A 13,390-nucleotide genomic window follows, 5' to 3' on the forward strand; every position below is an offset into this window, starting at 1 on the left:
ACTAATATCAAGTGTAATTTATAGCTTTGGGGCGTTCATGTGCTTATTGTGGAATCCATGCATCCATGGATTCCCACGGAATTGGATAGACATACAACACTCGTGACATAGTTAACAGCGTGCCCAGGTGCAGGTTGCCCCCCCATGCTGCCCCCCCCCCACCCACCCACACAAACACACACACACACACACACACACACACACACACACACACACACACACACACACACACACACACACACACACACACACACACAGACACCCCGGCTCCTAAGTAACCACTACGCTGTTCAGTTACATTAAACCCATTAAGACCTGACGCCGATTCTACGAATGCCTTCTAAATCAGTCTTTCTCAAACTTTGTTGTGCCACAATTAAGGACCCTCAACATGATATTTGCTGAACCAAATTCACAATTCTGAACCGATTGCTAGTTGTCTCGTCAAAGTGCAGTAGTTCATTCGGTGTGTCAAATTATGATGTTATTACGAGTCATTCACAAGTGTGGAATTCAAGTGTCAAACTTTCCACGTGCACTGCGTGCAGAGAGAGAGAGAGAGAGAGAGAGAGAGAGAGAGAGAGAGAGAGAGAGAGAGAGAGAGAGAGAGAGAGAGAGAGAGAGAGATCATGCTTTCATATGCAATTAAAATAATGTTTACCTTAAACTGACATGTCATATCTCTTGGGCCTGAGGAGACAAGGTTAGGCCTACGGTGATTCATGACCGGAGCAACATGTCAACTATGGATACCTATCGTTTCGGTTCATGTTCTTTGTGTGCGTGCGTGCGTGCGTGCGTGAAATAAACATCAAAGATGCTTTGCTACTAGCAGAACCTGCAAGAGCTGCTGTACTTAAAGATGTTGCAAGTTCCTATATTCTTTTTTTTTATTTATTTAAAAAAAAAATTGAGCATAGCCTGCGAATGCACTTTCTTCCCTTTTTTCTATTTATTAAGGTTCTCTGGCAACAGATATATTACTCTATGCTTCCATTCCTTGTTCCAAGGAACAAATATAGAAATATCAAAATATCTATAAGAAATAGGAATATGACTATACATATATATATTTATACATACACCTGTATATTATATAAACACACACACACACACACACACACACACACACACACACACACACACACACAACCTACAGCAGAGTGGTTAAGATGTGCTACTTAAGTTTGATAATAATATGTAGCTGCAGTGTTTGTCTCTTGAAAGAGATTTGAGTGTTGGATTAGGTGTGAGTCCCTTGGGGGTAAGCTGCCTCGTGCTACAGAAACAGGAGATGGCCTCATGCCACTTTACATGGTGGCATCTGGCTATGACCTGCCCACGTCCCAGTAAGTATAAAGCATGTGGCCTTGCCTTCCACCTTCTTCACACCTGCCTGTGGAACGTGCAGATGACTTCTCCTTCTCCCCATCAGCGGTCAGGCATGGCTACCAGCAGCTGTCTGCTATGGCTGACCCTGTCGGCCACGCTGCTATCTACGCCGGTATCGCTGCAATTTATCTTCGGTACCGGTACGTATACACTCAGTTGTGGAAAGTACTCAATATTTTAGCAAATTCAGGCTTATTGTTTTAGGTAAAGTCACTTGTAAATATTGGTAGTCACGGGTTGTGGCTTTTTTGGGCTTGTTTCTAAAGTGTAGTTGCTTATTTGGCCTTGCTAATGTTTTTTAAACCTGGGGTTCTCAAACATTTTCATGTCAAGGACCCCCAAATTAATATCGATTCGGACCCCCATCTGAACATATTTTGTGCCAGGGACCCCACACAAGATTTGTGTATTTAAAATGTTTAAAAAACATTCCACATTCGATCAAGATTTTTTTGAAAATAAAACATCTACAAGCTTTCTAAAAGTGCTATTTTCAGATAGCCGGTGGATATGGGTTCAAGTGCTAAAACTGTTTTTTGATGGTATATTAACACATTTTGCGTGTTTCCTCCCGCAAAACCTGGCAACACTGTTATTGAGCCTTTATTATGAGATATGATTAGTGGATGCTTGAGTAGATGTGGCAGATTGTATTTCACACGAGGAGCAGAAAAATACATTTTCAGGTCAGGATGCCAATTTTTCTTCCAATCCAAGTGAAATTAGACGCGATGCAAAATTGAAGCTGGTAAATGGGTTCTCTCTCCTGATTGGGTGAAATTTGGGACCGATATTGTCCTTCTAATGAATGAGGGGGGCGAGTTTTTTTCCTTCATTTATTTAATTTAATGTATGTATTATTTATTTTAAATTTTCCCAAAACATTTAGCATAATAAATGAAAAAAGTAATTGAAAAAACAGGGCATTAAATGTGGCTTCATGATCCAAATATATTCTGTTTGGGATTTCAATAATTGAGTCGTATCAGTACAGAGTAGCTTCCATTGCAGAAGGGCCTGCAAAGGGGAGAGGGTGCATATTATACATCATATGGCTATTACAGAGCATGGGTCTTCAACAGGGGGTCCGGGACCCCTAGTGGGTCCTCAGAGTTACTACAGGGGGGCCGCCAAATCTTTGTGTGATAGGATATTTATGTTACATCAACCACTTGAACCCTAGCAGCCCTATTCTGAGGAGACTTTAGCCGACTTTAGCCTTTAACTTTAGCCGAAAATAGCGTGAGGCTTGTTGATCTGCTATTTTCGGCAAAGAGGTTTGGTGTAGAGGGGAAAAAAGAGCAGATCAAGTACAGAGGGAAAGGTCAAGTTCACTAAGTATTGACTTCAAAACATTGAAGACCCCTGTATGGCTAGTATAGAGATTATTGGCTTTTCTTACTTAAAAAGATCCCTGGCTAATAAGCACTATATGCCTTAATACATTAGAATTGCCCTCTATAACAAATATTTAAAAAGAAACACATCTTAAATGCTTTATTTATTTTATATATAGTTAATCTTTAACCAAGGGGGACAACACCCCTCGCAAGTTGATGTCATTTGTCTATGTGTGGTCCAGCCCTATAGAATGTATGGAATGCATATAAGCTAATACAAAACTTAACACTTCCTAAGATTAATATGAGCATCAAAATAATATTAATATATGTTTTTAGCAAATGCATTCCATAGGGCTGGACCCTATGGACAAATGACATCATCAACTTGCGACAAGCGTTGTTCCCCTTGAGTAAAAGATGAACTATTGGTAAAATATTTAAAGGTAGGGTAAGTGATATACTTTGGTTAAAATAGCTCTATATTCTGATAGCTGCTGTGTTTAAAATGACAAAGGGTTCCTGTAACAATAACCGAGAGGAACCAGGACTGACAGCTCATCATGTTGCATTATGACCAGTGGTGGAAAGTAACTAAGTACTCTCTTTTTGTTTAATTAATCCAGAACACAAGTAGATTGCTGTAATTTAAAGTTCTCTATAACCAGGCAACTTCTCTCTTCTATGGGCAGAGAGCAGAGTTGCCTGATTTTGTGAGAGGAATAAGCAGCCAGGTGTATGAAAAGCCTAAAAGAAGCGACTATACTGTAGGCTACATGAGCACTTCATGTCGTACAAGCTCACAACCGCAACCCGCAAGTACCATTATTTACAAGCAACTTTACAGAAAAATAAGCCCAACGTGGCTTATAATAAGCAGACCTGGCAACACTGGCAGAGAGGAAGAGAGCGTAAGATTGCATTTTCTTAAAGGCAATGGCATCTGGCACGGTGATTGGTCTTGTAATGCCCAAACCACACGTATGCATAATGTAACGGCTAGTGCAGGGGTTTAGGGATATGGCTGGTGTCCGAAAATAGCAACTTTTGCGCGGGAATGCCCATTGCGCAATGCTAAATCCCCAAAGTGTGGGTTTAGCCACTCTTGACTAAAATAGGGCTTTCAAACTTCAGACTCTTGCAGAACCTCGGTTTCTGATCTGGACCTTTGGATTTTTTTCCATTGCATAAATAACGTCTCAGTGGTGTGGGTTACAAGAAGAGCACGAACCCCAACGTATTTAAGTCACTTTGGCAAACGTTCAATTGCCCCCCCCCCCCCCCCCCCCCCCCGCGTTGACAAAACGTCCCGGGGGGCACCGAACCGGGTCAAATTACCGGGCACCACGAAGGGTTAATCCGCCCCTGAGAACATTAAAAGGCGTTTCCTTTATTTTCTGTACAGGACATGTGCACTCTGTGGTATCCTTAATCATGTACTTATTTCTCTTTCCCAGGTTGTGTCATTACTTCAATATCATCTCCCTCAGCATCGTCATTGCAAGTGGTATGGGACGCTACCACTGGTGCATCACAATATGTATTGGCCCTCCGAGTTGTGGGCTCATCAAGCATCGCTCCAGTTATGATGGATGTAGCCAATACGAATAAACTGGTCCGGGGGCTGCTGCCAGGACGTTTGTATGAAGTAACTCTAAAGGCTTTCCGGTTTTGGACATCATTGTGTGAGACCAATAATACGTCATGGACAGGTACACAAAGAAAAGTTTCTTTCAAAATTAACATTGAAATAAAATGTAAGAGAAAGAGAAGTTGCTGCATGATACAACTGATTAACCATAAATCCTTGGTATTACTTTCCTACAGTACCGGCCGCATCTCATTTCACCCTTTCTGAAGCCATTTCCAGTACCTCCTTAAAGTTTGAATGGTCCAACATGACGGGGGCGAATGAGTACTTCTTGGTTTTGAGCGGGACCCCAGTACGGATCTTCAACCAGAGCTTCACAAACACCAGTGTACAGGTGGATGGTCTAACTCCATCCTCATCCTACACATGCTATGTTTACTCCTCTAATAGTGCTGGCATGGGGGCCAGCAGTGAATTGAAGATAATCACAACATGTAAGTCAGCATGAAAGTTGTAATGACTATAGGCCATATTGAATGAATTAACATAAGTAGAAGTTGCCTAAATACACCATTATTCAAACTCAGTGTGCAAACTATATAAAGGAAAACTAGAAATGACACTTCATTGACATTTGTAAACGGCGGGGACTTGTACATGTACAGATTTAACAGCCCATATTCTTTCCTCACAGTGGTACAGCCACCAACAGATGTGCAACTTACGGCACCGTCAAAAACAACAGCCAGAGTCACATGGGCTGCCGTGAGCGATGCCCAGTTGTATCAAGTGACCCTTAGTGACACCGATGACTCCAGCATCGCCCCGGTCGTCAGAAGAACCTCAGCTACAACTATGGACATCAGTGATCTGCAGCCTTGCTCCAATTACGTAGTTGGAGTGTCATCAGTCAGCAACTTCCTGGTGGCTGGCGAGCCTGCTAACATCTCACACACAACCAACAGTGGGTATTTATTGATCTGATCATCTGATTATCAGCATGATTTCCACAAAGTGCATTCAAGCTTGTTGCACTTTGAGATTTTCTGTCAATGCAACATGTTTTATAAATCAACTGATGTACTCGTGAATCAACCAGTCCATTTGTCAACCACATTGCTGCAGTGCCATGGATCCTGTCCGTGGCATAAGCACTGTGTACACAGTAGAAACAGGAGTTGTTCATCTAAGCTAAATTTAATGTAATAAGGGACATGCCATCACCCTCATATCTTCATCTTGCCACCAAAAAAGGCATTACACTTTTTTATTAACCCATTGAAACTGGGAACGCAACTGGGAACGCATCTGTGTGTATATATACAAGCTCATAGCGCGGCACCGAGTGCCACGCTATGAGCTTGTAGATCTGCTAATTTTTTTTTTTAAATCATGAAAATGTGTGCAAATGCAAGTGATTATATATATTTTTAAAGCGAACATTTGTAACTCAAATCTTTGCTTCTGAGGATTGTACAAACGTCTTCTAAATTCTCACTTTAAAAAAAAAAAAACCTATGTTGTTATAATATCAGTGGTTCTCAAACCTTTTTCACGTTAAGGACCAGCCAAATGTATTTGGCCGTGGACCCCCATCTCAAAATATGTTGTCTATGTAGATCCACAAGCTCATACCCTATGAGCTTGTGTATCTGCTATTTTTTGAATAACCCAAAGAAATCTTAAAATGACACAGATGCATTCCCGGTCTTAATGGGCTAAACTCTGGTTATGTTTTTCTATCTCTCACAGCCATAAACAAAGTCAGTTCGATCTCAGTGACCTCCAACTGTACGACGAGCATAGCGACGGTGACCTGGGGACCGGTGTTTGGGGCCAACTCCTACAAGGCCATGGCCATCGACCGTACGGGTGCAGAACTCAGCTGCACCTCCGCCTCCACGAGTTGTACCATCGGCAGTTTGAAGTGTGGCGAGAAGTACCGGGTCCGTGTCACAGCCGTCTCCAACGTCTCAGACGTCTGCGAGAGCATCTCCGACACCACCACCCTCTACGACACAGGTGTGTGTGTGTGTGTGTGTGTGTGTGTGTGTGTGTGTGTGTGTGTGTGTGTGTGTGTGTGTGTGTGTGTGTGTGTGTGTGTGTGTGCGTGCGTGCGTGCGTGCGTGCGTGCGTGCGTGCGTGCGTGCGTGCGTGCGTGCGTGCGTGCGTGCGTGCGTGCGTGCGTATGTGTTTGTTGGTGGGCAGGGGGGTACACAATCACATGGGCCGGTCGACATGGCAGTGTCACTTCCACTTACTTTCAGTCGTGCTTTGTTCTCAGTGTTGTGTTCCCATCAACTGCCTCATGCTGAGAAGTACATTTACTCAAGTACTGTACTTAAGTACAATTTTGAGGTACTTTTTACTTTACTGGAGTATTTCAAAATTGTCAGTACTTTTACTTCTACTCCACTACATCTCAGAGGCAAATATTGTACTAGATAACTTTGAGCTTAAATTAAAAAATATGTTTATATATATATTTATTTTATATTTTTTTCCCTCTATCAGCCACTATATAATTATGCTGGTGTGTTTTCCTGCAGACAGGCACATCCCTCTGGCTGTATTTTGGTTTTGTCCCACTGTTTATGTTGACATTCCACTGTTTATATTGACATGCATCCCTTTGCAGGGACTGAAAAGTCTGTGGGGGGAGAGGGGGGGCTCGGCCGGAGCTCTTAATTGATGCCTTTGAACTTCGGAGAGGTTGTGCACTGAGTTGATTGATAGGGCCATAACAGTGTCAACCTCGTTAGTGCTCTCTCTAATCAACGAATGCAAAGACAGCAATCACTTTGATACCTGTCAGAGAGGGGAGGGGGGAGTGTGCGTGTGTACAAACACAGATCTGCAAAGGTACCTAGTATCCCTTTAACATACAACATTCAGACATCCAAAACAAATCTAGATTCTTATAGCCTGGATTTTTTGTCAATTAAAGAATGTCTTACATCATTGTACTGTAGACAGTGAAAAACGAAATGCAACTGATTCTCCACAACTACCAGCTCACAAAGAATACACCACAATTGCTGAGTAACCAATTTGTCTCTTCCCTGTTGTTCATATAGTTCCCTGTGCACCTGTTAATCCCATGACATTCCGAGAATGTGCCAGTAATGTGGTCGTCTTCGGCTGGCAGGCCACCGACAACGCCATCGACTACGTGGCCAAATCCGTGAGCAGCAGTGGGGAGACGTTTGAATGCAGGACCACCGACACGGCATGCAACTTCACCGACACTCACTGTGGTCTGTCCTACACTTACACTGTGTACGCCAAAAGTACAGAGTGTGACAGTGAAGTCAGCTCCCCTACAACAGTACAGGCCTGTGAGTATTCATTTAAGGGGTTGGTGATCAAATCCAAAGTTCACTTTGTTGTGAGCTAGCTCTAACTTGTTATGGTAAATGGTGCATTTATATAGCGCTGCTTTACATCGATTGTGCATTACATTCACCCATTCACACACACACACACACACACACACACACACACACACACACACACACACACACACACACACACACACACACACACACACACACACACACACACACACACACACACACACACACACACACACACACACATTCACACACAGATAGCAGGAAACCATGCAAGGTACCAACCTGCTCATCGGGTGCAATTAGGGGTTCAGTGTCTTGCTCAAGGACACTTCTACACGGTTACATGGCGGCTTTCCGACATGTCGCCTTTCCGACGTTAACGAACCCTATACCTAAACCTCACCCTAACCCTAACCGCACGCGGAAGCCACTAGTCGGAGTGGCGAGATGTCGGCGTGGAAGACGGTTACCCTTCTACACTACTGTAACTCTGGGGGAGCTCGGGATCGAACTGGGAACCTTGTGGTTCCCATCCGGCCACTCTACCGGCCACTCAACCCCTGAGTCACTGTCGCCCCGGACACCAGTGGTGTAAAGTAACTAAGTACATTTACTCAAGTACTGTACTTAAGTACAATTTGAGGTATTTTTTACTTTACTGGAGTATTTCCAATTTTCAGTACTTTTACCTTTACTCCACTACATCTCAGAGGCAAATATTGTACTTTTACTCCACTACAATTATTTTAAAACCTAGTTACTAGTTATTTGTAGATTTTGATTATTATTACAAAACATACATTAACCACTTCAGCCCTATATACATTTCGGTCATTTGAAAATAGCCGATCTACAAGCTCACAATGCGTCATTGTGAGCTTGTAGATCTGCTATTTTCAAAAGATTTTTATTTGAAAACTTGTGAAATGGGACATTACTGCAGAATGAGTACTTTCTACTTTTGATACTTTAAGTACATTTTGATACCAACACTTTTGTACTTTTACTCAAGTACAGTTTGAACTTCCTGACTATTTCACAGAGCAGAGCATTTCGACATTGCAGTATTGATACTTTTACTTAAAGAGGTGGTGCCATGGTTTTGCACTTTTTCTGTTTTTCATGTGTACCCTGGTGCACTTGGTGTTTTTATGGTGTTTTATGTCTTCTCTGACTATTTTGAGTTTCTTCCTGGAGGCTGAAACCTTGAGCGTCAAACGTGCCAATAGAAAAACGGTCATTTAATGACACAGTAAAAATATACCCTCCCCCTCATTATCATAACACAACAGGTGTGGGCATGAGGAGGGACTAGGACAGGTGGGTGGTGCTAAGGTGGTGGAGGAGGTGCTAAGGTGAGAACCAGGTATACTTAATGAACTGGAGGCGTGCCCACATAAAAACATAATTTTAACACTTTCTGTATACACTTTTTTGAAAACAATCTTCCTCCTAGTATAACCATAATACCTGATGATTATGTTTTAGGGGGGGGGGGGGGGGGCACTGAAGATCACGGCACCCCATCTTTACGTAAAAAGTACTTTTTCCATCACTGCTTGTTATCCTCCTGACACAGAAGGATGGATATTCAGATAAACATTTCCGTTCCTCCTCCCTTTCTCTCTCATCTAGCTCCATGTAGACCGACAAACGTGAAGACATCCTCAGACTGCCGGTCTGGCGATCTGACAACAAGCTGGGACGTCGCGGCCGGTGCTGAATCCTACCTGGTGGAGGTTTTTGGGAACAATGGAGACCAATATACTTGTACCAGTATCGGCGACAGCTGCGTTGTGGCCCCTGTTCCGTGCGGTGAACACCTAAGCGTGTGGGTCACTGCCTTTGCCGGTGAATGTGCCAACAGGGTGCTGGGACAACCGGCTGTGACTGGTAGGCACTGGAAAATAATGACTGTGCTACATGTATGTCCAATACTGTCAACCTGTGTTGATTTCGTCGACTAAAACTATGACGAAAAATGTTCGTTGACTACCTTTTTTCACTGACGAAAACGAAATAAAAATGAAATAAAAACTAAGCTACGATGACTAGAACTAAGACTAAATATATTGGCAATTTCGTCAACAAATAAAAACTAGACTAGAATAGACATTGGAATATCTGAGATGTGATCTTGAGAAGTTTTGCTACAATGCAATACCATAACAAAAAATACTATTGCCATGATATATGCCATTTTCATTATATATATATATTTAAAGTAATCCAATAAATGTCAAATTTCTATTCCTAATTCTTCCTAACTCTTTTCCAGGACCCTGCCAAGGCAACTGTCCAGCGGTCGCAGGTGCTTATGGAGACATTATTTTACATTTCCTTTTTTTAAACGCATCAGATAATGTTTTAAGAAAAAAATATATCACTATTTATACCATGCTCGGAATGTCTGTCTGTCTATCTGAATGAATAAATGCATGCATCTCACAATGGAAAATGTAGGTACAAGACAAATGAGACTTTGATTGTGATTGTGATCTTATTCCTGAGCTTCTCCAGGGTGCCGCCATGCCTCTTAGAGGGGGCGCTATTGAGTTTTTCACTGTGTGCTGCTTCATTCAATATCTGTTCACTTCCTCCCTAGTAAGGAAGTGAGCAGGTAGTCAGTGTGTTGCCAGATTTAGCAAAAGAAACAAGCGGCCAGGTCTATGAAAACAAGCCCAAAAGAAGCAACTAGGCTCAGTTTTACCACTTTAAAACAGCTATTTGAAAAAAGCAGATCAACAAGCTCACAATGTGTCACATCACGACACGTTGTGAGCTTGTAGATCTGCTGCTTTAAAAAAATATTGGGAAAAAAGTAAAATATTTTGAATATTTGTGAAACATTTTAACAACACACATCTTGTATGGGGGTCCCTGGCACCTGCGACTCTGTGGACAAATATATTATTATTAATCTATTAATATTAATCTGGGGGTTCTTGACATGATCCGACATTAAACAGTAAACCCGAACCAAACCCGCACCCTAACCCTAACCGCACGCGGATGCCACATAGTCGGAGAAAAGGTCTGTCGGATTAACGCATGCCTCCCGAACAAATGTGGGAACCACTGGTTTAAAAAACATTAGAAAGCAAGCCCAATTAAACAACTACACTTTTAAAAAGCCACAAATTGCTTATTTTAAGCAGACATGGCAACACTGGTAAACAGGAAAGTCATTGATATAGACCATATTCACACGGCGGCCATATTGGAATTTAACATTGAAAGTGCCGCCACCCGGGGTGGCTACTTTCATTGACTTCATAGAAACATGACCGCCGTGTGAATATGGTCTATGGGGCTCCCCACCACAGATAGGGTGCATCCACACATAAGATACAAGTTGACGCCCGGAAGTCGGAAGTCCCGTCCACTCCCATGTTATAGGAAAAACCGGACCGGAACTTCCGGTTTTTAACTTAACATGAGAGTGGACGGGGCTAGCGTCACGTAGCGTAACGTTGCACGCCAGCGTACGCTCATGTGTGGATTGACCCATAGAAACCTAGATACCTCATTGGCCTCTGCAGTTCATTGGAGCGACATGCTTGGTATGGTGGCCGCCATATTTCCGGGGGGGACGGGCACTGGCCAATCACAGCGCGTTGACTACTGTCCAATCACAGCGCGTCTTTTCCAGGACTTGTCAGAATCTAGTTGTCCCGCCCCCACCTGCCTCTGATTGGCCTACTGAACGCCCCCTTCTGTGACGCACACGGAAATTTCCAGCTGCCCCCCCAGAAGCGGAAGCGCGTCCACCATACATACGCTTCAGAGCCAGAGGAGGCGTCTACCTTTATATGTCTATGCTCCCCACCTCCCCACCTCCCCTACCTGGCCATGCCCACAGTGGGCATGACCACGCCCACAGTGGGCATGGCCAGGCCCACAGTGGGTGTGGCCAGGAATAAGGTCAATACAAATAAATTAACTATACAAAAGTGTCTGTTGTTGCGTGCAGAGCCCGGCCATAACGACCGCGTGTGCAGCACCTGGGGCAACTTCCACTACAAGACGTTCGACGGAGACGTGTTCCAGCTGCCGTCCACCTGCAACCACATGCTGACGTCGCACTGCGGCGCCACCTACAGCGACTTCCACGTGCAGATGCGCCGCGGCGTGCTGGGCGGCTCGCCCACCATCAGTGGCATCGTCATGAAGCTTGATGGCGACGTGGTGGAGCTCTCCTCCAACGGCTCTGTCGTCGTCAACGGAAAGACGTGAGTCACAACCAGAAGAACTCAATGAGATAAAATATGAGTTGGTAACACTTGCTATGCTACATTTTTACTTAAGTAAAAGTATCAATAGGCCTACTGCAATATAGAAATACTTTGTTACAAGTAAAAGTCGGGAATGCAAAATGTACTTGAGTAAAAGTACAAAAGCATTGTCATGAAAATGTAAAAGTAAAAGTCCCATTTCAAGTTTTCAAACGACAGAATCAGAATCATCAGAATCACTGTATTTGTCACTTTCTCCATGTACTTTGTATACATACTGTACAGAGAATGAAATATCGTTCCCCCTCAGTCACTAGCAGTGTAACATGAAACATCAAGCCGATCTAAACAAGACCAGGAGACCTGGTTCTGCCAGACCCAGGCTAAGCCGGACTTCACATGACGTGTCAGCCTGTGTATGCCCATGTATGGAAGAAATGGGGACAGACTTTTATGGCTGTAATAGCAGATCTACAAAAGCTCACAATGCGTCGCAATGCCTTAATTGTTCCTTTTCCATTGTTCCTTTATTCCATTGCCTATGGTTAAAAAGATATATATATATTATTTCAAAACATTTAAAATTAAAGAAATAATCACAACTCTTCTTTAATTAATTACAAATCAAACATTTTTCAAAAGTATTTAATACAAATAAATAAAAAAATCTAATAATTTCAGTAAATAAATGAATAAAAGGTTTAAGAAGTAGTGAAAATAGCAGATCTACAAGCTCACAATGCGTTGTGTAGATCACCCAGTAAAAGATCACCCAGTAAAACTAGCAAATACAAGTGCTTGGCACCCTAATAATAATACAATTAATAATAATCCTCATCATAATCATAATAATCATAATCTGTTTTGTATGTAGGATCATCCTTCCATACAGTGAGTCAGGAGTCCTCATTGAACAGACTGTCTCCTACATCAAAATCAAAGCCAAGCTGGGGCTGGTAGCCTACTGGAACCAGAAGGACTCTTTACTGGTGAGTAGCACTCACCATTACGATTAACCACTTGAACCCCAGCATCTCTATTCTGGGATATAGGGTACTTTTTGGCTACTTTTGCGCATCACTCTTATATGATAGGACTAGAATGGAAACAAGTCCCCAGGACTTTTTGTGTTACCCTTTTAGCCTTCATGTCTGACTGTACTTCATGCTGTTTACATTTCTGACTAATAAAGTATTCAATCAATCAAATAAATCAAACTACAAAGTACGACATAAATTTACAAAACAAAAAGGAAAAAAACACAAAGTTGAAATACCGGTATGGAGATATGAGGTTTTTGCCTGACAGCGATGATACTGTATATCTCTTGTCTTAACAGGTGCGAAATGTCCCAAAACATGACATGTCTGTCCAAATCCAGTCATCAGGGTTTTCACCCTGGATTTTCTAGCAGCCTGAAAATCTAGGCATGAAGGCCGCGTACACATACAGCTGAAGTGGTTAATTCATAATGCA

General features: G+C 42.7%; 1 protein-coding gene across 1 annotated transcript in view; it reads left to right on the forward strand.

The window, feature by feature from the left end:
- Window positions 1-4,630: 4,630 nt before the first annotated feature.
- The window catches only part of fndc7b (fibronectin type III domain containing 7b), a gene marked incomplete at both ends in the record, with an annotated part of 51,565 nt that continues 42,805 nt past the window's right edge, over window positions 4,631-13,390 (forward strand). The window contains 7 exon segments of the mRNA XM_084066153.1: window positions 4,631-4,817; window positions 5,018-5,287; window positions 6,076-6,345; window positions 7,401-7,661; window positions 9,315-9,572; window positions 11,653-11,911; window positions 12,789-12,903. Of these exon segments, the coding sequence (XP_083922279.1) occupies window positions 4,631-4,817; window positions 5,018-5,287; window positions 6,076-6,345; window positions 7,401-7,661; window positions 9,315-9,572; window positions 11,653-11,911; window positions 12,789-12,903 (1,620 nt within the window).

This window comes from Gymnoscopelus microlampas (genome assembly GCF_963454915.1).
Source record: "Gymnoscopelus microlampas genome assembly, chromosome: 9".
Classification (NCBI taxonomy): domain Eukaryota; kingdom Metazoa; phylum Chordata; class Actinopteri; order Myctophiformes; family Myctophidae; genus Gymnoscopelus; species Gymnoscopelus microlampas.